The sequence below is a fragment of the Nannobrachium achirus genome, assembly GCF_963921795.1.
Source record: "Nannobrachium achirus genome assembly, chromosome: 19".
Lineage (NCBI taxonomy): Eukaryota > Metazoa > Chordata > Actinopteri > Myctophiformes > Myctophidae > Nannobrachium > Nannobrachium achirus.
In genome coordinates this window covers 27,827,142-27,854,232 of record NC_137826.1, presented here as the reverse complement: position 1 = coordinate 27,854,232, position 27,091 = coordinate 27,827,142, and the positions used below count along the sequence as shown (strand labels likewise).

Sequence of the window (27,091 nt, the reverse complement as noted above, 5' to 3'; positions counted from 1 at the left end):
ATGGACAGTCTGACAGCAGAATTGAGGGTAGGCGAAATGGCTCAGACAGGTAGGTGAAAAGACTCTCCTCCAAGGCGAAAATGCCAGGCGAAAGGACCAAATGCGTGTAGGCGAATATGTTATAGGCGAAAGTGCTGGTGACCCTTTTTACACCAGTGCCACTCTACTTTCTGTAACAGCCATAGGTAACAGCACTGTGGTTTTTCTTGGAGGATACTGCCCTCTCCTGGCTGGGGCCAACAATGCATCGTTTCCCATAATGCTGCTGCCGCATCGGTCCGGAAGTGAGAGCTTTATTGACAATATGGCTACTGGACTGCTGCTAGACTAGAGAAATCTGTGATCTGACAGCCCCCCACTCGCAGCAAATAAACCCTTCGTCTCATGTTGTCGTATAGATGCATTTGAATGAAGGGTCTCGCAAATCTACGGAATGGTGTCACTGAGCCCAGGATCTGTTTGAAACGTGAAGATCGTCATGTCTTTTTTCAAGAGGAAAGGTGAGGAAGCTCTGCTCTCGCTAGGGTGTAACATAACATCAACGCTCTGCTAGCGGTATAACGTTATGTTAAACAGGCAGGTCACGTGAGGGGATGAGAAAAATAATGTTTCAATGAATCATGGCACTTTAATATAGATGTTCAACGACTTGATAAAATAACTCACCAGTGTCGCACTCCTATAGCTGTAATGTATTCCTCTGCTGCGGCGATAATGTTGGTGCTAGCTAGATTAGCTTAGCAGTGCTTATTGCTCCCATGATTAGCTACTGCCAAGTCATCAATTACAGCCACATAAAAGCTTAATTTGATTATTTCCATTTGAGAATTATTCATATTGATTTGTGTGCACCAGTAAATATACATACATCTTGAAATAGAAAGGCTAACCTTGCCTGAGATTTGTGATGTCATCAAGTGATGTGCTTTTGAAAGTTAAGATTCATTATACAGCCAATGATACAGGATAAAAAGTGACTGGGAGTACGAATGGTACGAATAAGTTTGAACATTTGGAACTCTTCCTTATTGGAGTCTTAAGTTGTCCTTAAGGGGATAAGAGCTCTTCTCATTCAGTACTTATTCAAAGCACTGCTAGTGCTTAGAGCGAGAAGTAGAATTTCACACACTGGCAACAGGCTTGCATGCAGTACTAAGAAGTAACTCACTCACAATTAAGCCACTAACAGAAAAATCACCTGTTTTTTTATTATAAAAAAATGCTAATTACATTACAAGTGACTTTGAATGTAATGTTTTGATATATATGTTTTACTGTTTGAAGTCTATGAATGCATTGCTTGCAGTTTCATTTTATTGTGCATGCTTTCTTTGTACATGGATTATTGGAATGGGAATGTCACTTAAGCCCGTATCAGAGTCTACGGTGGAGACCTATCCACCGCAAATTTGAGGTGGAAAGCTTTCCACCTCAAGTCAGAAAATAAGTGCAGGCCATCATAGTCACGGCCCACGGTGAAGTCCTTTACCCTGTCTAGACCGGTTCAGGTCGAACAATGAACGGGGTGTAGAGCCTGTCTGTCTGATAGTAAAAACAGAGATGTGTTGGGACTCACGGTGTAAAGCTCTCCACCGCGAGGAATGATGTAACGTTGTAGTTTCATGACTCAAAAAGACTCGAAAAGACTACACGACTATGATACAGGCTTTAGTTAGCCGTTACAATTACAGTCACAACATCGTTTGTCCTTCAGAGTTTGGGTGTGTGACATACAGCTTTAAGATAAGAGGCCGGTGTACACACTCTGTCATTAGTATTGTAGTTCTTTGACTGAAGCTGTCATGTTGTCTGTCCAACAGAAGTTATGTGGATGTCATGTGGACCATTTGATGGGGACATCCAAAATATGAATCAATAACAGAATGGGGGAAAAGTACACCAGAACAGACTTTTATGCTCCTAAAACATGTTTTAAAGCATGGGCAGCTATACTGTATGTTGTGTACAAACTTCAGGACTACACATACCTTTTTTTACATCACAGTCTTATTTTCACTCATCATTCATCACTTTCTTTCATTCACTGGCGGGCAACAGTCTCTTGTGTTATGTCATGTACCACATAAGTGCATTGTGTTGGCTTCATTATATAATGACAATGGCTTGAAAATGTATACTTTGACCTAATCATTCTTTGCTGTAATAGCATAATCCAGAAGTATTAGTGGCAGTTAAGTCCTATCTAATGCAAGGTAGTTGGGGGCCATTGCCAGTAGGTATTCTAGTTCTACTCTACTTTAGGCAACAGGCTTTATTTGCGATATAGATTATCACCTGCCAAATCAATTAATTTGTTCCACACACTGTATATTAACTAATTATGTTAGCCTCACAGCTCTCTAAAGTTAACAGTAGGGGCATAAGCCAACAAGGAAATTTGCATGGATAAAATATTTAGAAGCAAGTCAAGCTTTATGGCCTTCACTAAGCTGTTTAGAGTCAGCCTCATGGAATGTCTTCCAATTTCATTCCCATCAATTTCAACACTTAAATTGATGGACCGAGCTCATAAGTCTTCCAGAGGACTCGTTCTAAATGCCACAGTTTAGCACTCTGTCCTGCTGGGTCCAGTCACACACCATGCCAGAGCACCAGCCATGTCACCTTATTTTGATTGTGTTATTAATCACTTGAATAAGCTGGGCTGGGCAATTATCAATATTATGTAAGTATTGTGATATGAGAATAGATCGTCTACGATTTTGGATATTGTATTTGTATTATAGGGATATAAGTCTTGTCGTCTTGTAATCGATTAAGCCATATTTTGTTTTTTGTTTTTTTTATGTTGTGATGCAATGGTTGTAAGATTTTAGATGGGATATTCTAGCAACACGAACAACAAAAAATCCATATCCTCATAATACGATATTATGAGCGCAATATCAATATTAATGTATTTTGTCCATTTTGCCCCCAGCCCTATGATGGGTATGCAAGAAAGTAGTTCTAAACTGTAATTATTTATCAACACTGTTTCAGTTAAACAAGGTCACTTTTTTCCTGAATGCCATTATGTAAGTGGATATCTTCATGATTCTTCAAGGGACACCCCGTCACTCCTGTACCTCATTGACCTCTTTTACCTCATCCAAGGCACAATATGCCGTTCACTGATCTCCCCTTATATTGTTATTGAAAAGCATTCTCCAGTTACTAAGTTCCTTTCTTTCTCTTCCACAGCAAAAAGCAAAGAACCCGAGAGACAGACTGATGTTAAAGTCAATAAAGGTGGGTAAACAATTCCTATGTAGAGTTTTGAGTATGTCTTAATTGTGTTGTCTTATATAATTTGCTAATTTGATTGATTTTGTTTTAGGATATCCAAAACGACTATAGGCAACGCTAACTATGCTAAGTGCTGAAAATAGCCGATCTATAAGCTTCGAAGCGCGACTCATTGTGATCTTGTAGATCTGCTAATTTTGGTATGTGACACTGGCACACAACTAAGTATCTATCAGAGGAGCTAACAGCAAATGTTATTTACTGCTGTCTGTGTGTATTCTTAAGTAATCAGTACTGTTCTTTACATTAGTCAGTGATTTCTAGGCGTTCTCAAATTTGCACAAGTAGACTGAAAGGGACGTTGGGTGTATGTATTTCATTCATATGTTGCTGCTCAGATTGTCATGTGGCTTTAAATGTGACCTCAAGCTATTAAGTGAAACACACAAACACAGAGCACTCTGTCTGTTCTAGCCCTCCCGACACCTCTAATTTCTGTCCACTAACTGGTACTTCTTTCATAGGAAACACATTTCAGTCAAAAGGCCTTTTCACATCAGCCACTTACGTATATGTTCTGTACATATGCACGCACGCACGCACGCACACACACACACACACACACACACACACACACACATGTATGTATGTAGTCTAATTCAGTGGTTCTCAACCTGTGGGCTGGGACCCCCAGGGGGGTCCCCAAATTATTTTGGAAAAGGTTGAGAACCACTGGCCTAATTTGTCTTTCTGCCCCTCCCCCCACTCCAGGACAAATCAGCCCTCACTCCCCATCGCTAGGACAGAGGAACCATCATGCCATCCAGGAGGCTGCAGGGCCCAGCCACGTGGCTATCAATGCCATCTCTGCAAATATGGACTCTTTTGCCCGCGGACGCACAGCAATCCTCAAGAAGCAGCCGAGTCACATGGAGGCCGCACACTTCGGTGACCTTGGTATGCAGCCGCTGTTCATTATTGTTCAGAATCACCATCCTCGGATGCATCACAGCTTTTAGGAAGAAGTGGTTGCTGAAAGTGCTTCCTCTACCAACTGGCATCTGTCATTAGCATCCTGCTAATGACACATGCTTGTTAATCCTATGAAACACTTGAACTTCTTCATGCATCAGTTAGCCTATTGAGTCGCACTAACACCATAGGAAGCCTTTCAGAATTATGCCTATTAAAGGAGTAGTTCACCCCCAAAATGACTTTTTTTCTATTGATTACGCATGCCATGGAGACTTGAGTTCAATAATATTTTTTTGTATTTGTCGCATTCCTAAGACAAAAATGTGATTATAGTAAATTTACCCCCATTGATTCCGGATGGGGACCCTAATGCATGGCCCTGAATGGGGACCCAAATGAATGGCAGTGGATGGGGAAACCGTTAGGGTACTTTTTTTTTTACATTTATTTATTTATTTATATATAACAAGGGCCTTAGATTGCATATGTTATCTTGGCACCTTGAGGTGTGGCGGTGGCTATGTGACACTGCCCTTGTATTTAATGGCAGTACCTGTCAGGGCAGGTCCTTCAGACAAAGGCATGGATGACGCACACAGGAAACGGTAAACCTGTGCTGCAGCTTTGAGGCCGTTTGGGAATACTGAATGATATACTACAGTTGACTCCAGTTCTTTGAGTGAGCAGAGGCTTTCATCTTGGGAAGAGAACAGGAGGGAAAGATAAGAAGTTAGGTCAGGGAGGGTGAGGTGCAGTGCCGGTCAAGTCACCTCTGGCAGAGTGCCCAGTACTCACTAGCTGACACCACAGCTAACACTGATGAATGCAGTCTCTCATTGGTAGCTTGTGTTTTGACACTGCAAGTCACCCCTCTCTCAGATACTGTGCTGTTGGATTAGAAAATAAATTATATTTGGTCAGTGCGATGGCTAGGCTACACCACAAGGCATGGTTCTTAAAATGCTCTTGCTTTGTGTTTATGCCAAATTGTCCATGAAATTGCATATAGTCCAAAGCCTCCTTTTAAATGTTTTTGAGAGAAATGACAACAGCCTAAGCATCTGCTGATGCCACATACATTAGGTTATATGCCTAGGTGCCCAGACTGCTACCCCAGCGGTCCGTGCTGATAAAAATACATTCTTGTATCTTTATAATACAAATGGTCTAATCCATTGTAGAGAAAGAAAATCAGATTGCAATAGTTGCTTTTTTCAAAGCTGAACAATATCGACTAACACCCATCGTATTTGTTGATACCTGGCAAATTGGAAATCAAAACAAATAGGCATGTCTTATACCTTTAACTCTTGTAGGGGAAAAACATGTTAAAGAATCTGTAAAGCAATAACTATTCTCAGTTTGTCACAACACAGAGTAATGTCTTATTAACCAGCCAGCCACATTTGAATGTTTAAAAGAATTGCCATGTTTCGAAGATTCTATTTCAAAATCTTGAAGTATTATTCTCTGTTCTCTCTTCTCTGAACGCTATAGCGGGTTTTCTGATTCTGAAGCTTGTTTCCCCCAAATATCCCTGTTCACACAAAGTGTTTATTGTGTTGTTTGTTGAATATGGGAATGCATTGTTGAGTTTTGTTGGACTTAATGTGTGAGTCATAGTCATGTTTGGTGATTTATTTTTAAATTGTGTTTTTGTGTAATACCATGAATGTTTGTTCTGATCACACGCTCTGATCACCCGCTCTCCCATTTCCCATTAATGTTGAGTTTGTTTGAGTGTCACACGGCATTGTCGAACTTAAAAAAAAAAAAAAAGATCTACAAGCTTACAAGGCCAAATATTTGGCAATATCTTTTATAAAACTGAAAAAACTAGGCTTCCGTGATTGCAGTACTACAAAAACAAAGATGTCTGCCAATATGCAGGTTGCAGCCTGTGCGTCCTGTGTATTATTAGGGGTGGAGCAGAAATCACAGTTCGATGTCGGTAGCAGTTATGATCGGAATATGGTTACAGCCGCGTCAATCAAGTGATGATGGGAGAAAGTCAGTTTAAGTGATCTAACTCAGTGTTTCTCAATTGGGGGTACGTGTACCCCTAGGGGTACGCAGAGGTACAGCAGGGGGTACTCCAGACATTGCCCCCCAAAAAGTTAAATAGAAGTATAAATCATGCTAATATTGTTCATAGTTAAATAATCGACTACAATTGAATTAGGAGGGGGAAAAAACATGTAACTGTTATTTTTAATGATGACAAATGGAGAAACTTGATACGAGCCTGAGTTACTAACCCAAATTACATGGTACCAGGCATCTCAATTTCTTATTTATGATTTTATATTCTTGAAATGGGGGGTTATCATAGCATCATATACAGTACCACTATTTATTTATATTTTAATTACGGTTTTATAACCATAATGTTGTTGCCGGGTAAAGGGGGTACTTAGATTCAGAAATCATTGAAAGGGGGTACTCAAGCCAAAAAAGTTTGAGAAACACTGATCTAACTCATGCAGAATGTGTTTAGAAACTAATTCCTTTACAGGGTTTGTAAGGTATTTTAAATATTCATAGCTGTGGATGAGAGAGCGTTTTTTTGACAAGTATCTTGTATCAATGTCTTTACATTGTCCAGGACGATCCAGTGTGAACTACCTAACCCAGGATACCCGCTCTCGGCTATCAAAGACGGTGGACCAGATCCTCCGGGACCTCATCGCCGTACCCTACTTCATCCAGTTCATGGAGACGCGAGGTGCTGACCACCTGGTGCGCTTTTGGCTGGAGGCCGAGAGCTTCCGCTCCACTAGTTGGTCGCGGGTCCGAGCACACAGCCTCAACACGGTGAAACACAGCTCGCTGGCTGAGCCTGTCCCTGCTTCGCTAGACGGCATAGAGCACCCGGAGGCCGCCGACATAGACTTCCCTCCTAGCTCTCCGGAGGGCAGGGGTGAAACGCCTCCAGCCCCCCCAATGCACAGAGACTCCTTCAGCACGGAGGCAGCTCAGAGACCTGGAACGCCCAAAACAGACACCCCAAGCAGGCAGGCCTCTTCCAGGACAGGAACCCCCTTCAAACTACAGGCAAACAATGCCCTGAAAGCCCTCTCCGATAAACTCATGAAGAGTGAGTTGCCTTGAGGGAGATGTTCTTTATTTACTATTCAGCGATTGTGTAATTAAGGAAGTCAGTCGGACCCAAACAAATGGAATCATGGTGATCTCATTCAGGATCCACATGGAAATGGCGTGGCTCAAATATGGATCTCGGACTGACATATATGATGTACCAAATGACTAAATATTTGGGAAAGGTTTCAACCCGATCAGAATACCATTGATTTCCATTATCAAATTAAACTTAGATACTTCAAGTATAAAGCATACGTGGCCTACTGGCAGTGTGCACAAGAAATGTGTCAAGAAACCGGTCCAACGATTTGCAAGATTAGCTCCGGACAAACAAATAGACCGACAGACCCTTTTCTAGACAGCTAGAGCCAGACCGTAAAAACTTTAGAAAAGACTGGCCATATTATGTACAGTAATTGAATTAAATGATTCTTCTCTTGACTGTACACTGCACCTTTTACAGAGATCTACGCTAGGAATGAAATACTTTGTCTTCTTTAACACGACTGACACTTAAGGGGATTCCAGACGGTACGCGGTCACCGCCTGCTAGTAATTCATTTTCAATGAGAGGCGGGCGGCTATTTCGTCCGCGCAGCGAAGTTTAGAGGCGGCGAGGCAAGCGGGCGCAGTCCCGTGAAAATCCCCGCGAGCGTGCTCGTTTGTGCAATGCGTACGCGGGCGGTGAGAGATGGATTGTGTTCATCTTTGTGAAATACCGCGCAGCGTTTACTCAAAGAGCGAGTGTGTTAGTGTATCACCGCGGCGCGGTCCTCGCAGATCCAAGCGGGAGCCCCGGCGGCAACCGCTGTCCGTCTGTAGAGCGCCTTATACAGTATATGGTCTTGCAGGATCACAGGAATAGAGTTGCCCATTGTCTTTCTGTTTTTCAGGTATAGAGAGAGATGCTGTGGATATCTTCACCAAGTATGTCTCTCCAGATGCTGCTAGGCCCATCCCTATCACTGAACAGACCAGAAACGACATAGTTGGTAAATATTGATTGGTTAATTTGATGGTTCATCAAATTAATATTAATCTCTGCTGACAAACGTTTGACCAGCTGTCCCATGATAAAATACAGCAAAGACCAGCGGAATTAATGCCGTCATGTTTTGCGAATTTAAGCAAGGTCAATACATAATGGACAAACGGATACAGATGCTACAATTTAATTTATTTGGGTCACAGTTTTCTCTCATACAGTGGCATGAAGCTTCAATGTACAGATTCGTTTTGGTTATTCTACTGTTAATAATAGGTTCTTTCTTGGTTTACTGTATTTGATGTATTACCTTGTGCTGGCCTTGTAAGTTGCTCTGAATTAAGAGCATCTGATAAATGCCTAAATTGTAAATTACATGAATACAATTGACAATGCTCTGTTTTAGGAGGCATTAATGTATTGTGTGTCCTCTGTGCAGCTAAGATATGTGGAGAGGATGGACTGGTGGACCCAAACTGCTTTGTCATTGCACAGTCGGTAGTTGTCATCATCTTGGAACAACAGTGAGTTTCTGACTACTCATTTTCTAGGGGGAGTTAATGTTCTGAAAAGGCAGGGTCTCCTACTATAACTGTGTGTTTTGACACCCAGTATTAAAGTATAACTTGTGGCTTTGTCATCTTGGCCGTCATAGTCATGGTCATCTATGAGATCTCTTTGTTGTCAATTCCCCACCCAGGCACTTTAGTGAATTCCTGCGGAGCCACCATTTCTGTAAATACCAGATTGAAGTGCTGACTAGTGGCTCTGTGTTCCTGGCAGACATCTTGTTTTGTGAGTCGGCTCTCTTCTACTTCTCAGAGGTGAGCGTCTCGTATGTGTTTGCCGAACGGAGATTGTATTTTCACAATGAGCCATCACAGCATTACATTCATACACATAAAATAGATTGATCGAATTGGTAGAATAATGAATGTGCCTCTGAAAAGGGCAAGCATGCTCAGCCAACCTTATATACTATACAGTATACTTTTCCAGGGTCATTCACACTGAGCACTATGACTATGTTAAAAGAAATCATTCTTCTAAGCCAAGTAGATGTTCTTAATAGTTATCTTGCACAGAGGGAATTGCGCTTAAAAGAGGTTTAACTACGTATATGATGTTTTATTGCTCCCCCAGTATATGGAGAAAGAGGAAGCAGTGAATGTACTCCAGTTTTGGCTGGCAGCAGACAACTTCCAGGACCAGCTAGCAGCTAAGAAGGGCCAGTACGATGGCCAGGAGGCTCAGAATGATGCCATGATCCTCTACGACAAGTAGGCAATTCTCTTATTTATCATTAAAGGACAACTTTTACAACGAGAGTTCATATTTTAGATTGTAATTAGAGAAAAGAAAAAATGAGGGTTTCTATAGTTTTATTTTAATGATATTGATTTCTGTGTGTGGGGCATGCATACATAGTGGCTAAATATGTATTTTTAAGCCCATTCCCAACTGCAATCTTTCATGGGCAGATGTGACTTATGCGGGCTAGTAGTGTTACTGTAAATAGTAATAAAGAAATCGTCGGCTTATTGTGTCTAAAAATACATATTTAGCCACTTGTACGCATGCCCCCACCCACTGAAATCAAAATTGCTAAAATGGCTATAACGATAGCGATCTCTAATTACAATCTAAAATATGAACCGTTGTTAACAAAACATAACAAAAAGTTATCTTTTTTATATGCACTTGTTCATCTACTGCGCAGTAGCCACACAACTTAAAGATTGAACACACACACACACACACACACACACACACACACACACACACACACACACACACACACACTTCTTCAGAGAAGTCAGTGCAGGGTCATGCTCGGTACAGTAGGTTTGGGATTCAAGGGTACCATAGAGGTACAGTAATTAGTTCAGAGCAGTGCGTTGCACGCATCCAGTTTGTTGCTGGTGCTGGACACACAGTGAAAGTCCGCACAACAGCATAGTTTACCTAACACAGAAAATATTACATTTCTGCATTTTACCATGTAATATTTTCCGTGTGTTAAAGTAAACTAAACACTTATGAGCAATGCTTTTGTGCAGACTTCTATTCTTTTGTACCATAGAGGTAATAACCATCAACTCAAATTTCGAGCTCACATAGGCCATCAACAAGCGATCTCCAGGCATGTCTTGGGCTGTTCTTTCCAGTTGGTGCTAGGTCATCTTCTACATGGTCTTGGTGTGTGGTTCCAGGCAGAGTCCTGTAGGCTGTAGGCTATTTACTTTACTGCATGTAATCATGAGTAGACGGGTGGGCGACGGGTCCTTTTTTTGACGGCGGGGCGAATCTAGTTTTGATTTTTATATAATGACGGGTAACGGGTTGGTCCACGGATCTGATTAACGGGTGCGGGTTGTCAAAATTGGACAAAATTGGACAATTGGTTCCAGGTCATCTTCATGGTCTCTACAATCAAGTTGCATCACCAAATAAGTCTGTTTGACAGAGAAGTTTGCAGCTTACAAAAAGAAACCAAAAATACACAGGGAAGGGAAAACCTTCAAGACTGTAAGGTCTCCAGATTTATGAACATGGTATGTATGTTTAAAGTTATTCTCTGTTCTCTCCAGATATTTTTCACTCCAGGCCACCAACCCTCTAGGCTTTGGTGACTCGGTGCGGATGGAGATCGAGTCTAATATCTGCAGAGAGGGGGGGCCCCTCCCTGACTGTTTCACCACTCCACTCAGACAGGCTTGGACCACCATGGAGACGGTCAGATCATTTTATAAGCCTCACTCATTAAAAAGAAAGTTTGCAAGTAAAAAATAACTCAAAGGGTATCACTGCATCAAATGATTTTGAACTGAATATGAACTATTCTTATTCATGTTTAAAGACGAGAGAATAATAAAAACTAAAAGAAATTCCAATAAATGTGTTGAATATTAACCTAAATCCTTTTTAGTGATGTCATGAAGACATGCTAGAATAGATATTACAGAGGTGATAATAGAACACGATGATTTACATTAAATGTGTTATTTTACTTGCAAATATACTATAGTAGTGTAATAAATTCATAATCAGAAAATGTCATACCATCTTTGGTGACACTAAGTCTAAAGTGGTATTCACCTTTCAAAGATAGTTTTTCTGACAAAGGAAGATATTTTAGATTGCGTGGAATAAGGTCCCAGTTGTGCTGGTTCACTGTTCTGTGTACCAAAACGTTTCTGTTAGAACTATTCCTTTGACCCTTCACATGACCATCCTTTGAAGTTTACATGTTATACTTTGGGTTTCCATAAAACCAATGTAATGCTGTCACCCAAAGCCAAAAACAATGCCACTCAACTAATGTCACGCCACGTAGAAAATACACTGAAGGATGTTTTTCCTAACAGAGTTCACCGCCCTTTTGTTCTTCCAGGTCTATATGCCTGGCTTTCTGTCCAGTAACCTTTACTACAAATACCTGAGTGACCTCATCAACTCGGTACGGGCGGATGAATTCGTGAACTCCAGTGCCCAGGGACAGACTCCGCCCATAGACAGTGACCGTAGTTCAAATTCCAGCGAGGGCACTCATATTCAGGTAACCCCGCATTTGACCCTCATGTTCATCCGCTACTTGTAATGACATTTAGACCTATGCGTTCTTATTAGATGTCTTACAAATGTATTATGGTTGAAGTTGAAAGAGCTTGATCTTTGCTCTGGTATAATGTCAGCGGGCCTTTCAGTAGTTCTTTACAAGCTAACAAATCATGTTCCCAATCCCTGCTACTAATGCTGCTAAACATCTAATGTGTATTTTCCACATTACAGCAAAGTACCAAAAAAGCAGCAGTGAAGATCCTGAAGAACTTTGATGAGGCAATAACAGTGGACGCTGCTAGCCTGGACCCTGAGTCTCTGTACCAGCGGCCATATGCTGGGTGAGTGTCATCTGTCTTTCTCCTTCCTTCAGTCTTAGTATCAGCGGCCATATGCTGGGTGAATGCTGTCTGCCTCTTCCTTAATCAAGTGCTAAAACATGTAAGTGAGAGTGAGTTCATAGGTTCCCTCTTTTTGTTTGATGCAGAAAAATAAGGTCTGTGGTTAATGTAAAGGTGCCTCCACACCGAAAATACTACAGGAGACTTGTTCAAACTGTTCAGACTGCAAAGAACTGCAAAAAACTAAGCACATTGAATTTTCCAGCCGACTGTATGCCGACTGTAATTACTGTACAGTTTTGCGCATGCGCACTGTGTTGCCATATCGGCTTGTTACAAGCGACTTTGATCCTGTTTTTCTATAATGTTGCTAGTTGTGGGTTACTTTTGTTTGGGCATGTTTCTGAATTGTAGTTGCTTATTTGGCCTTGCTTTCAACATTCTTTTAGAAAATAGCTAATGTAATAGAGCTCAATAGGTTAAACTGGACGCTTCTTTAGGCCTTGTTTTCATAGACCTGGTCGCTTGTTTAACTCACAGAATCTGGCAACCGGGGAGCAGAAGCGGAGATGCTTCCTGTCCGGTGATTTCTTCTCCTCACACCAAAACAACACACATCACTATTACTATCGTTGCCTTGGAGTTGATTAGTATAGGAAATTGAGAGTTGAGATTGTGAATATGCTATTTAGTTAAAATGTGCAACAGGAAAATGTCTCTGGCTTATTAGGCTTGGTTTTGCTGCAGCAGTAGCAAACTAATGGTCCATTACAACTCGCTACAATTCACCGACGTCCAGGGGCGACTAAACAAAACTGAGCAAGTCCAGTCTTCCAGTTTTCCGTCGATAGCGTTCCCGACCCGCTGCCGAAAACCTACCGATGAGCTCCCGTTCGGCAACAGACGCTTTCCGCCGCCGATTCGGCCACGAATCTGTTTGGTTAAAAGGGGCCTTAAGCCTAAAAAGTAGTTTTGTTCTACGACAGAACTTATCGCTGTAAATATCACACCTATGTACTGTATGAATTTCATTGATTGCGAATCTAAAACGTCTGTTGAATTGTGGAGATTATCTTGTGTTAATATCTTTTAAGCTTTTGTTTGCTACAAATCTTTTTTGTTTGTTTCTTAACTAAGCTTTTTTTATTTTTATTATTTATTTATTTAAGTTTGTATAGCTGGAGTCTTAACTTGGTCCAGGACTATCTGGGGCTCAATAACGTCCTATTTGTCATTAGAGAGAGTTAGTCTCTTTACAGTAATGGGAGGGTTAGTTTATTTTACCTTGTCGTTCTGCTGAGAAGGATGACATTTGGGAATGTGCTTTCTTTACATTGTGCTTTCTCCTTTCTGCTCAGAAGGATGACGTTTGGGAAGGTGAATGAGCTGGGCCAGTTCATCAGGGAGGCTGAGCCAGAGCCGGATGTGAAGAAATCCAAAGGTATGATTTTACACAGATTCTGTCAAGTGTGTTCCCTTATTTTTTGTTCCTGCCTGCCTTGACACTATTTGTCTCATATTAATTTCACTGTAGGTCCTCCACCCTTTACCTGCTTCTATCTCCTTTGTTTTCAGTTTAGAATGTCACTATTCTCCATCCATTTTGAATATAACGTAGTTTCCTTCCCCCTAAAAGCCCCTAGCTAGAAAACCTGATGAAATATGCAGGAGGCTCCTCCTCCAACAAACACCCGCTACTCGTAGATCTAAGGAAAAGATAGCAATATGAAAGCTATCTATTATTTATTACGTCTTGCAGCACTGTCTCTGGGAATGAACTGGAGACCTGGAATGGCATAGAAGATCAAATATTATACATTTTCAGGCTAGATTTCATGGCTCAAATAGCCAAGTAGGCCATTGTCTCTCATGGATGCAGTAAACCGTATATGAATACAGTAATTATTGAAATGTTATATATCTGAAAGCATGCTTGAGGCCTTAGCATGCCCAGATTAAGCCTCAGTTTGATCATAATTGTATTCTTGGCAGATTAGCCTCTTGCCAGCCAGAGCAGTGCACTGAAAGTAGTTGCAGTATTTATTTCTTATTTTCTAGTCTATTCCCTTTTTTTCCCTCACTCGGCCTGTCTTTCCTCTCCTATCCAGGTTCCATGTTCTCTCAAGCCATGAAGAAGTGGGCCCAAGGCAACACGGATGAGGTGCGAAAACTAAAATGACAATTTAAGCATTTAGCAGACTCACTTAACCAGAGTGACTTGCAATAAGCAAGGTAAACAAATGCAGAGATCAAAATAATAACCTGTACATTGAAACTAGAAAGATGCAATTCACTCTTTGTCAAGTCCATGTCGCTCTGTTACTAGGTGGGACAACAAAGCCAGGGAAGATTATTTTTATAATGGAAGTGAATGGGGAAAAAAAATAATTTTCATAATTCATTTAAAGTACCAAAGGAAAAACATCTACGTGATATTAATAAAAAAGGAACAAAAAAGTACAGTTTCGAAAATACATGTTTTAATTAGTTTAATCCTCTGAAACAGGCAGAGGGCAGAGAGAGAGAGAGAGAGAGAGAGAGCAGTGCATCTTGGGTACCTCGCACTGACCAGGAAGTTGTGGAACTATAGCCTCGCTCTCAACATAAAATGTATTTTAATTGTAACTCTGCCCATTTAAAATATATGTACCCAATCAAATATGTTCCTATTTATCATGACAAAGCAAAAAATAAAATAAAAATATAAATAAATGTCAATTTAAAACTACACTCTCGCCATTAATATTAATGGTAGAATGTGGACTTTGTCCTACTGCATAACTCCGCCCCCGGTAGCAAAAGAGAATGATTTTTCCGTTTTTTTGCCAGTCAGGGACCAATCAGAAGGCTGACAAAGGGTCAATTGGAAATTGCAAGTGTGGTTGCTGTGAATGAATTTCGTCTTACCATTTGAATATTCCCCATTCAAGTCAATGGGGAAAATTAATTCAACTAATAAATAAATGTCCATATATGGAGATCTCTTGTCAGTCCTTGTCCCTTTTATGCCCATATTATATGGAGATCCCTGATGTCATCAATATTAAGCCCATATCTTGGAAAGCCCATATATGAACATACTGTGTCAGTCTCATGTGGTTTATGATGTCAGCCATCTCCATATTTGGGAAAGGTTAAAATCGTAATTAAAGTCAATGGAGAAAATGTATTCACAAATAAATGTATATAAATTAGACTATATATAACGTATCTCTTAGCAAAATAGCATGCATGCGTGTCCCGATGAAGCCCAGGTGCGTGCCACCAAAACTGTGGGAGGTTGAATAGATGGAATAAAGTACTATAGTATGGTTGCCCTGCAGGGCAACCACACTAACTATAGGATACCATGTAAACGATAAAACTAGCATCTGTCTAAATAATTTATCTAAATTTTAACATTATAAAATGATTATAATTGGGTGGCCTAGGCGAATACAGGATCCCCCCCCCCCCCCCTAGTTTGTTGTTTTTGTCATCATGCTGTTTTGTATGCTAGGCCCAGGAGGAGATGGCTTGGAAGATCGCCAAGATGATCGTCAATGATGTCGTCCACCAGTCAAACCATGACAGTCCTAGAAAGTCTACCAAGGTAAGAAAAACAATCCATCCATTTCTTAAGTATAAACAGCAAAATCCTTAATTCATACACTTCTATAGCAACCCACGTTAGTATGTTCACCATACCGTGCTGTGGTGTGTTCACAGCTGACTGTCCAGCATTTCTGAACTTTTTCCCGTTTGTTTTCTTCCAGCTATGACCTCCCCCTTCCACCCCGTTGAACCTAAGGAATATCTGTCCCAGAGGCAGACCTCACACTGGCCGAGCTGGGGATGGACTGTATGCAGCGCTTACCCTGCAATGTACTGCATTACTCTAAAGTCTAAAGAAAGAACAAGGCATTTTATCACCTCCTTTGTATGCGTGGGTGTGTGTGTGTGAAACAGAGCGTGTGTGTGTGTGTGTGTGTGTGTGTGTGTGTGTGTGTGTGTGTGTGTGTGTGTGTGTGTGTGTGTGTGTGTGTGTGTGTGTGTGTGTGTGTGTGTGTGTGTGTGTGTGTGTGTGTGTACACGGCACACGCTTCTAAGCACGCACATGCTTGAACGGATGGAAAACTTCAAGTTCCCCATCAATTCATTCTTCCAACTCCGTAATGCTATGAAGATGTGCGTGTGACCGCTGAGAAGTAAAGCCGAACAAAGCTGAGTAACATGGGACTTCTAGAACAAAAGCCCAGGGAAGGACCGCCTCAACACGGTGGAAAGATGAAGCTAGCTAAGGTGGCACTGCAGCTCTCTAACCATGCTCACAGAAAGGACCTATATAAGACTGATAAAAAACAAAGTTATCCTTTCTCCCTGCACCCAGTTGCACATCCTTCCCATTCCTCTAGCTTGAACATCCATTCCTTTTTTTTTAACTCCACTGAGGGGTCAGCCAACAGTGGATGTGATTGGGGGGGGGGGGGGGGGGGGCTGATGACGAGTGACGACACACCAGTCAGGGAGTGTTGTATAGTTTTATAATGATGCATACGCTCTGGAATATTTCTTTTGTCGATTGGTCGGTTGTTTTTTAACTTGACTGTGCCCCTCCTATTTATGTACTGTATAATGGCTAGAAATGTGATTGTGAAGACTGGAAGGGATTGGGAAGTGGTTCACCACCACCACCTTCTAGCCAACCATCCGTAGCAGCCACGTGGCACCTTGTTAAATATTTTACAGAGTGTAGAAGAAGAAATACTCCCAAATGAACCGAAATGCTCCAATTACAATGGAATCTCCAGACTCCTTATTCTAAATGTTCTATGTATGTAAAATTCTGGTTTACCCTGTAAGCTTTTTTTTTTTTTTTTCCTTTTCTTTTTTTTGTGAGTGTTGGCCTTTTTTAATGTATTATTGGAGAAAATCTCAATTATGACTGTTCCACTGGAAAGTGTAATCAGTAAATATATATTTTTCCAATTTTATTTCATTTTAACCTTACCCTGATGTGGAAAAGAACCAGAAAATGCTTTTGGTACTATGTACCACTAATATGTTTTCTGACATGTATGTGTACCTAATCTATAATATATTTAAATTGTGTTTGATTTAAATACATATATTATGAAATATTTGTGTCTGTTTTCAGTTTAACATGGTTGAGGCTTTATTATAAGGTGTGGTTATGGCCGTTATGGGTGGCTTACTACATGACATTTTTTATACATACATATATTATATATATAAAGGGCTTTATTTATTTGTTTATTTTTAACCATAAAGGTGGTTTTTAAAGTCAAAGTGATGGACGAAATGACCTTGTCAGTACGGTTTGGGTAGACGAGTCGTTTTTGACCAGATGGGGGCGATGTTGACCATGAATTGGTCCCCCAATACCTCGCAGTGAATACCAGTAGAGTCGCCGAAATGAAGGTCGCCCGGAATGGTCGCCGACAAGTGTCGCCGACGTGTTTGGAATAGTCGCCTGGCGTTATAGAAAACTCATCCAGGCAGTGAGAAATCTCATCGAGAATGGTCGCCGACGTGTTTGGAATAGTCGCCTATATTTATAAACCATTATAGACAACAAAGGTATAAAGGGAGTGAGTGAGTGAGTGAGTGAGTGAGTGGGGTATATATTTATAAACCATTATAGCCTATTTAGCATTTAAAACTCTGATGCCCAAAATAGACAACAAAGGGAGCGAGTGTAGGCTACCCTACCCATATGTCACCCATTCACACGTTACAGTAGTATACTACTACATGTTTTGTACCTGTGCTATTTAGAGAAACTATAGGGTCTAAGCTTTATAACTGTACAAGCTGGCTGCTGGCAACTTTGTCTCTGACCAACGACTACAACGTATTGGATGCACAGATCGCTTCGTTGGGATTAAAACCGCTCGTAGTCCTACCATAGTGGTGCGGTGGTACGTGGCTTTGGAAATAAACGTCATGAAACTTTACCTTTTTCTATGCAAACTTCTAATAAAGTCTTCAATCAATCCATTTCATCCTCCATGACACAAACTACTTTAACCGAGCCTATGCTCGCGCCTCCGACCAAGACGACACGAGGAAAACAGTGTGCATGCACTCCGTGCAGCTGTCAGTGTGTGCCAGGGACGTGCAGAGAATGTTAGAGAGGCAGGGGCTGACACTTCTAAAAGAGGTCAATTCTTTCAACATACTTGCATTCAAGTTCAGGAGCTGCATTCAGGTATATGGCACGGAAAAGGGCGTTTGCATTTCTTTCACCATAGTAAAAAAAACGCATTCATGGTCTAGACTGGAGAGCAGTAATGGCGAGTGCCAATGTGCGGCCGGAGGGCACTTTTTACCAGTGGATAAAAGGGCAGGGGCTCAAGCCCCTTTGATGTCTAATGTGTGCACGTGCCACTATGTGCTGAGTCGCGGCTCGCAACATGATGCTGTCAGACAGTAAAATAAAACTTTGTGGATATAGTTTGATATAATTAGGCCTACATTTCTGTTGATGTTTCAACCAAGGGACGAGTTTATTTTATTTGTGATTCCCCCAAAACACTCATGATAGCTGATACAACAGAAGTAAATGACATTTCACAGAAGATCGTTTTAATTAAAATGGTCGGATATTTTCACTACTTCATAATTATATTTTTTTATTTATGGAATTTCTTGTGATGTGTTTGCTTGACTGAAAATAATAATAGGCCTACATAATCAAGCGGTCGATCGGTGAACTGATGCACAGAGGAGGCATATAGCCTACACACTGGACCCATTGTACTATAGGCCTAGCTATAGCCTAGCTTTTGTCTTGAAATAAAAGATAATTTGACAGACAACAGCCTGCATACTGACCATAATGGAATGTTATTGCAGTCGGGGTTAGGCTATATTTCTTGCAAAAGATTTTAAGACAACGGGTGTGTCCGCATAACCTTATATAACGAAGTTGCTTTCATACTAGCTTTTTATTAGTGAACTAAAACAATATTTGACAGATATGACTAGCTTATACATTTTAGTTATGAATTGGAATGTTATATTATAGCAATTGATGCAACAATGATGTGTGGAACACTAATGGAGAGACATGGCACGCATTACGCGTCGTGCGTAATGCCATCCAGCCCATTTAATTGCGTTTTGCCATTGCCATATGGACAGAGAGATTTCTCACACGGGGCCATGTAGAAGTAATCAAAGCCATCAGCTGTAGCCTGTAAATGATCAGTCAATCAATTAAAAGGGTACCCACGTCCGTTTAGTTTGGCAGGTCCTGTGCAGGGCTGCAGGCTGAGTTTCAATTGTTTTTTACCGTCATATCAGACAGCGATTTATCTCCGACACAAATTGCCTATTATAGGCCTATTGTAATAGCCTACAATAATTGGCTGGGATGTAGGCCTAATATTACAATTAGTGTGATGATGTGAACTCTAAACGTTCCCCTAATCCCTAACTCTTGACGCAAAGCTATAAGATTCATGTGATATCCTACTCTATAATGTCAGGTCTAAGTTGTGGCATTTAGTACATTATTTCTATTTGATACCAGTGACATGCAGTGACATGCATTCTGAGACTCTCTCAGAATGCATTGATTTAATCGAATCTTAGAAAAAAGAAAGAAAAAAATTCTGCGCCTATTCTCATTTAATACTATTTCATACTGGCCTGGGATTGTTTTCTTAATAGGCCTATGATTGTTGAATGTCCATACAAAATGCACTTTGTATTTAGGCCTACTTTGAATTTCAAAGTGGGCTATTAATCTTTCTGTTTGGTGAAACAGATACTTGACTGTGCACATTTCAATATGATGTCAAATGCCACTTTGCTGCTTTGTCCATATGCGCTTAGGAAGCAAAGTAAGAGTAAGACACCAGTTTCATTCGAACATGGCTCGTCAATTATGAAGCGATTTAAAAAAATAAAACGTCACCTCATTCATTGGAAAGCCCCACTTCCATGACCAATGACTGTAGCCTATATATAGTAGCCTAGTGTTCCTATTAAATCTAAATATTTAAACGGTGGCTGATCTACCAGCTCTACAGACTCCTGTCCCAAAACTGACATTTCCTGATTCTCAAAGCTCTGAGCTTTGGTTGGCAGCTTGTAGATCGGCTATTTTCAAATAAACTAGGACTTATTAAGTGGATTGATTATGTATGTTTGTTAATGTCATCTATTAGTGATCTAAAAGCACAGTATTTTTTATGTGTGCCCATTGTCTCTCTCTCTCTCTCTCTCTCTCTCTCTCTCTCTCTCTCTCTCTCTCTCTCTCTCTCTCTAGTGACTTTGATTACTTCTACATGGCCCCGTATAGAGAAATCTCTCTGTCCATATGGCAATGGCAAAACGCAATTAAATGGGCTGGATGGCATTACGCACGACGCGTAGTGCCATGTCTCTCCATTAGTGTTCCACACATCATTGTTGCATCAATTGCTATAATATAACACCCCTTGTCTTAAAATCTTTTGCAAATTAAAAAGATCTTCTGTGAAATGTAATTTACTTCTGTTGTATCAGCTATCATGAGTGTTTTATATGGATATGGGGGAATCACAAACTCGTCCCTTGGTTGAAACATCAACAGAAATGTTGGCCTAATTATATCAAACTAGACCTATATCTACACAGTTTTATTTTACTGTCTGACAGGCATCATGTTGCGAGCCGCGACTCAGCACATAGTGGCATCGTTTGTGTCATGGAGGATGACATGGATTGATTGAAGACTTTATAGTTTGCATAGAAAAAGGTAAAGTGTCATGACGTTTATTTCCAAAGCCACGTCGTTGCGAGCCGCGACTCAGCACATAGTGGCATCGTTTGTGTCATGGAGGATGAAATGGATTGATTGAAGACTTTATAGTTTGCATAGAAAAAGGTAAAGTGTCATGACGTTTATTTCCAAAGCCACGTCGTTGCGAGCCGCGACTCAGCACATAGTGGCATCGTTTGTGTCATGGAGGATGAAATGGATTGATTGAAGACTTTATAGTTTGCATAGAAAAAGGTAAAGTGTCATGACGTTTATTTCCAAAGCCACGTCCTACCACCGCACCACTGTGGTAGGACTACGAGCGGTTTTAATCCCAACGAAGCGATCTGTGCAGTCAGACGTGCTGCTATTAAATCTGCAGATCCAATACATTTGTTTCTCTCGCAAATGACAATCTGGCAACACCACTGGCTGGCTGCTGCTGCGTCTCTGATTTCCTCTATCCCAACATAACCGCAATTTAGCTCATGTGTTTAAAGCAACAGTTGAGGGGCCAGGATGTTTAACAGAAGACAGGTACAGCTACAGTTATAAGCTTATGTAACGTGTGAATGGGTGACATATGAACACTCACTTGAATACTGGGCATCAGAGTTTTAAATGCTAAGTAGGCTACACTCACTTGAATACCCCTCACTCACTCACTCCCTTCCTTTATACCTTGTTGTCTATAATGGTATAAATATAGGCGACTAAGTAGGCTACACTCACTTGAATACCCCTCACTCACTCACTCACTCACTCACTCACTCACTCACTCACTCCCTTTATACCTTGTTGTCTATAATGGTATAAAAATAGGCGACTATTCCAAAAACGTCGGCGACACTGTCGGCGACATGTAAAAGCTGTCGGCGACAATTCCAAATCAGGCAGGCGAGAATTCCACCGAAATTGGTGAGCCTTCCTCGGCGACTCTTCCACGTTTTCCGGCGACCTTCATTTCGGCGAGATTACCTGTTACCCCTCGCAGTTATGGTGTATTATGTTTATTCTAAGTGTGCGCGGTCCTGTTTCACTCACTGGATCCTAAACCTCGAAAGTTACAGTATTAAAAACTTTGGTTTCAATTACAGATGCTGTTGCCGTGCTTATACTCTACGTCAACGTTTTGTTTTGTCCAGTGTTGGAAAGTAACTAAGTACATATAGGTCTACTTAAGCACAATTTTGAGGTAGGCCTATTTGTAGGCCTACTTTACTTCCTATTTACAATTTACAATACTTTTACTTCTACTCCACTACATCTCGGATCCAAATATTGTACTTTAATATTTGAAAAGTTGTCACTGGTTACTTTGTAGATTGAATATTATTACAAAACATACATTAACCTAAAATACATTTTGGCCATTTGAAAATAGCCGATCTACAAGCTCACAATGCAATGCATTGAGATGCTTTTTTCTTTTAAAAAAAAGGGGAAAAAAGGAAAGAGAACTTGAAATGCGACATTCTGCATAAAAGAGTAGAGCCTAAGTACTTTAGTAGGCTACATTCTAAATTGGACTTTTACTAGTTGACTAACGGATTATTTCTATATTGCAGTATTGAGAAAAAAATTGTGAGTACTTTTTCCCACCACTGATACTAGTCTGTTTTATCTGGTTTTGTCACTACATAAAGCTAAGAGATTGAGAGGAGAGGAGAGGACAGAACAGAACAGAACAGAGGAGACGCCCATCTCACTGTTTAGCGCGCAACGAGCCGCACTAGTACATGGGACCAGTGGAGGCTTCCTGGCAACACGATACACACGCACGGTCTCTAAAACAAAAGTCCACCATGTGTGGTAGAAAAAGCAAGTTACTCGAGCACAGCCAACAAAATACCTGCGATAGAACGAAGTCGTAACTATTTTTTTCGTATGGAAATAACCGCATATCCTACACGGGCGACCAGAAATTGAATAGATTGACTGACAGACAGTTGCGCATCTCTGTTTTGGGTGTGACAAACATTTTATGAGCTGTATGGCTGTATCACATTTTGGGATTTAAATGGGTCTTTCTTTAACAGCTCTAACACAGCAGAAGCTTGATTTTCAGTCCAGGTTTTGATCTTTTTGAGGGCTTTCCCCTCTTAAACACAAGACTGTCTACCAGAGACATTACATTGTTGATTGACGCATATGTTTCGCTGATGTAGTGTCTCTGTCAGGTGCAGCTCAACTTGATCTCGGGCTGAGCTCAGAGTGAGCTCAAATGCATTCACTGCTGTACCGGGATCAGAAGAAAGAAGCCGGGATTGGGATTGATCTGTCTCCGGGCTTTATGCCCCAAGCTGCCAGGATGTTCAGCTGTGTGGGCTGCTTTTGGGTGCTCCTCTCGTCCGTCCTGGTCGCCGTCTGCAGTTTTAGTTTCATATCCCCTGCCTGGATCGTGAAGGACCATCTGAAGAACAAGGACTCTGTGAGCTTCGGCTTGCTGTGGCACTGCTCAGAGTCCCTGGACCACATGTACAGATGCTACACGTTTGGGGGACTGGGTAAATTCGCCGAGATCCCGTCAAGCTCCTGGCAGGTACAAATCCACCTTACATCCACATGGCCAGATTGGCCACTGGGCTACATGATACATGCAGGATAAACAAAAGAAGCAGTAATATTGCAGCCATTATCAATGGTGGCCATTGGTGGGAAAAGTACTCAAATGTTTTACATAAGTGAAAGTATCCATACTGCAATGTAGAAATACTCTACAAGTAGAATTAAACATTTACTTAAAAGTACAGAAGTAGGCCTGCCTATTGGTATCAAAATATACTTAAAGCAGAAAGTAAGCTGAAAGTACTCATGCAGAATGTCCCATTTCACAAGTGTTCACATCCATGTATAAAATATATTAAAACATTATTTTTTTGTTGAAAATAGCAGATCTACAAGCTTTTCAAATGGCCGAAATGTGTTAATTTATGTTTTGTAATAATAGTCAAAATCTACAAAGTAACTAGTAGCTATAAAGTTGTCAAATAATTGTAGTGGAGTAGGCTAAAAGTCTAATATTTGGCTCCCAGATGTAGTGGAGTAGAAGTACAAGTACTGACAATTGGAAATACTCCAGTAAAGTACAAATACCTCAAAATTGTACTTAAATACAGTACTCGAGTAAATGAACTTAGTTACTTTACACCACTGGCCATTATATTAAAGTTGCAATTAATGAATGGATCCTAGTAGTGACTGAGGCATTGACTTTTGTCCTGTCAGCCCCTCTATGCACTTGAAGTAATAGTCAAACCAATTGCTCATGCATCTGGGGGTGTATGAACATGTCAGAGATGTCAATAGTAGCTAGCTGTAGTTTGTTACAGTGCTTCAACTGAAAGTATCCATAATCCAATGATGGAATGTACTATAGGCTACCTTCTACCCACCCCCAGAGAAAGACGGATAAAGGGAGAGGGAGTAAGAGATACAGATGCAGATGACTAGCATATTCTTAATATTTTTCCTCAGCAGCAGACGAAGCTGCCTTGCTTCAGTTATCACAGTTATTAACATGTCAAGAAGCAGTTCAACTAAATGTAGCTTTCACTGTGTGATATCAGCACTTCACATGAAGCGTGAGGACAGTGTCTTCAGCAGACATCAAAAAGTTCAACTGAATTGAAAACTTAATTTTTGAAGCATTCTTTAATTAAATGTTATTATATATATTGTGTTTTTTTTTTTTTTTTTTTTTTGTGTGCTTGCTTGAAATTCATCGTTTGGAGCACGTCAGTCCATTCAGAAGACATGGGCCACTTGATGTTCCATGCAAGAAATGTCATTCTTTACGGCTAGCAGGAGACCCCCCCCCCCTGGCAGCATCCTGTATAAAACCCAGCTGTGGCAGCATAGAGTTATGATTTATGTATGAATGAGAATTAGCATTTGAAAGGGAGATATTAATAAGTCATTGCTTTTGTGATTTTTAGAATGAGGGGTATGTGGATGTGGAAGAATGCAGTGCTTGTTTTGTTTTCTGTTTCAAAGGCAAGCAGTGCACACGTGATGAAACACTATACATCATAACGTGTGCACCTCAACCAGTTGGATGCAATACAGTATGTAAGTACAGTGTACAGAAACAGACAGAGAGAAGCCTCTGTAGTATCGCTGTCTTCATTTCAGTTCACGTCTCAGCAGTGTCCGTGGCCTGTTTGACTTCTTTAACAGTTCCATTGCTTGGAAAGTTATCAGCAAGGCAATTCAGGCAGTGAGTCAGTTATCCAAGTATAAGCCAAAAACACGCAGTCACTCAGCCAAGCAGCTTTTCTGTCAGGTACCCAGAGAGATCCTGATGGGATAGTTTCTTTTTTATTGTATTATTATTTTTTGGTAATTTTTTACATGGCTAGATATGTCAATGGCAAAGCTAAGTATGGCACCCTGCTCCCTTGGCCATTAATAAAGGTGATGGTGCCATTAAGATTTCAACATGCCCATTTGATCACCCACCCCACCACTCTTCGCTGATGTGTACATTTTGCTGATGCCCTCCATTTTTAAATAACCCTACCTTTCAATGACCCATGCAAACAACAAATGGAAACTCAATGTGAATGTGCAGGCAGACCCATGCATCTATGCATGAGCATGTCACAGAAACGCACACGCACGCACGCACGCGCACACACACACACACACACACACACACACACACACACACACACACACACACACTTTCCATCAACCACAGCGACCTGCCTGTGTTCCATTCTGGTTGTGTTTGATTAAAATGCTCCTGTGCGTTAGCCTGTGCAGTCTCCACTCTCCAGCGGTGAAGAACTGGCTACAGCTGACCCAAGAGCTGCACGCTGATCATCACGTGACTTAGCTGAGGGAGAAAACCAAGTGAAGAACGACTGCCTACGTGCTCGGCCTCTTTGCGCTCTGGTTTGCGAGGCTTTCTGTTCTCTACATGTCAAAAGCTTTCATCCAGAATGTTGGCTGGCACTGAGGTGCCTCTGACAGGATAGAGGCAAAATGTTGACAAGATTGTCACTGCCACTTATAGTGACCTTGACCTGATTCTTAGGAAGGGGAAAGCCTATTACTAGTGATAGAATGCACCCACTATACACTCAATAGCACTTTTTGCCATCAGGACAACGGTACATAGTACTGAAGTTGCAAGGTCAGGCTCAGAGATCATTTGTCCCTAGCCTCCCTACTAGTATAATACTTTCGAACAAATGGGCATTACCTCTGTTCTGCACATAATGTGACCCCTCTCCCTAACTAGTCTACTTTTTTCTCTGTAATGCGATGTGTATTGTGATTTTATTTTGATGTTTGTGTCCTGATGGCTGCTTGGCGCAAAAGGAATTTCAGCAAGAACTAATAAAGAATCTATCTATCTATATCAATCTTTGACAACTACACAAATACTTATTTTCTGCAGAGTAGTTCAGAATAATTTTGCTGTTGCTTTTGGTTATTTTCTCCATAACTTGCTGCTGGGTTGTTTAATTTTCCATCACTGCAAGGAAATGTGTAGCCTTCATGTGGCCCATGGTTCAGGAGCTCCTCTTTCTATAGCGTGAGGCAGCTTGATGTACAGGTACATCTCCAAGCCATGACGTATAATATAAGCACACACCCTCGACATGATGCTATATGTCACAGGGACACACCTCAATCCAACCCTTGATGTTGTTTTTATAGTCTTTAGTATGACTCGGCTGGGAATTGAACTCCCAATCTCAGGGCGGACACTCTAATCACAAGACCACTAAGCTGGTGCAATATACAGTATGTGTCTAGCATGTTAACTGCATTCTGCATAAACACCACGTTTGTGTGTGTTAATACAATTGTGTTTGTGCTGTGGTGTCATGCTTCAGCAGGTGTTTGGGAAGAAGGTTTAACACTGCTGTGACCTGCTGCTCGCCTGCCAGAAAACACCCTCACTTTAACTTGTTGTTAACAGCTTATGTGCTCCCTGCCACTTCACAGTACTAAACACTGAAGCTGGATTAGCTTGTCCCCTGTAGTATTCTGTCTAGCAGTTCCAACACACACAACTGTGTGTGTGAAGGGCATATCTGAATGTACTTTCAGTGGGAAAAGCGTGTGAGAGAGAGTGAGTGTGCATGTCAAATGAAAGTGTTTTCTGTCTCT

General features: G+C 41.1%; 2 protein-coding genes across 2 annotated transcripts in view; both read left to right on the top strand.

Annotated features, from left to right (window-relative positions):
* Nucleotides 1–375: 375 nt before the first annotated feature.
* Nucleotides 376–16,579, top strand: akap10 (A kinase (PRKA) anchor protein 10). Its single transcript, XM_080748972.1, has 15 exons — nucleotides 376–500; nucleotides 3,205–3,252; nucleotides 4,021–4,206; nucleotides 6,830–7,321; nucleotides 8,220–8,318; nucleotides 8,751–8,835; nucleotides 9,012–9,135; nucleotides 9,455–9,591; nucleotides 10,903–11,047; nucleotides 11,706–11,870; nucleotides 12,104–12,213; nucleotides 13,572–13,654; nucleotides 14,322–14,374; nucleotides 15,713–15,805; nucleotides 15,969–16,579. Exons 1-15 carry the CDS (start codon nucleotides 479–481, stop codon nucleotides 15,972–15,974), a joined length of 1,848 nt encoding a protein of 615 aa, XP_080605098.1. The 5' UTR covers nucleotides 376–478; the 3' UTR covers nucleotides 15,975–16,579.
* Nucleotides 16,580–23,189: 6,610 nt separating this feature from the next.
* lhfpl7 (LHFPL tetraspan subfamily member 7) overlaps nucleotides 23,190–27,091 on the top strand; it is a gene marked incomplete at both ends in the record, with an annotated part of 126,335 nt that continues 122,433 nt past the window's right edge. The window contains one exon of the mRNA XM_080748951.1: nucleotides 23,190–23,507. Within this exon, the coding sequence (XP_080605077.1) occupies nucleotides 23,190–23,507 (318 nt within the window). The remainder of the gene's footprint in view (nucleotides 23,508–27,091) is intronic.

Bases quoted from the DNA above. Each gene is read 5' to 3' on its own strand.
- akap10 (XM_080748972.1), top strand. From the start codon at position 479: ATGTCTTTTTTCAAGAGGAAAG. The intron at 501-3,204 runs GTGAGGAAGCTC...TCTCTTCCACAG, and splicing joins GTCTTTTTTCAAGAGGAAAG to CAAAAAGCAAAGAACCCGAG. The intron at 12,214-13,571 runs GTGAGTGTCATC...CTTTCTGCTCAG, and splicing joins TACCAGCGGCCATATGCTGG to AAGGATGACGTTTGGGAAGG.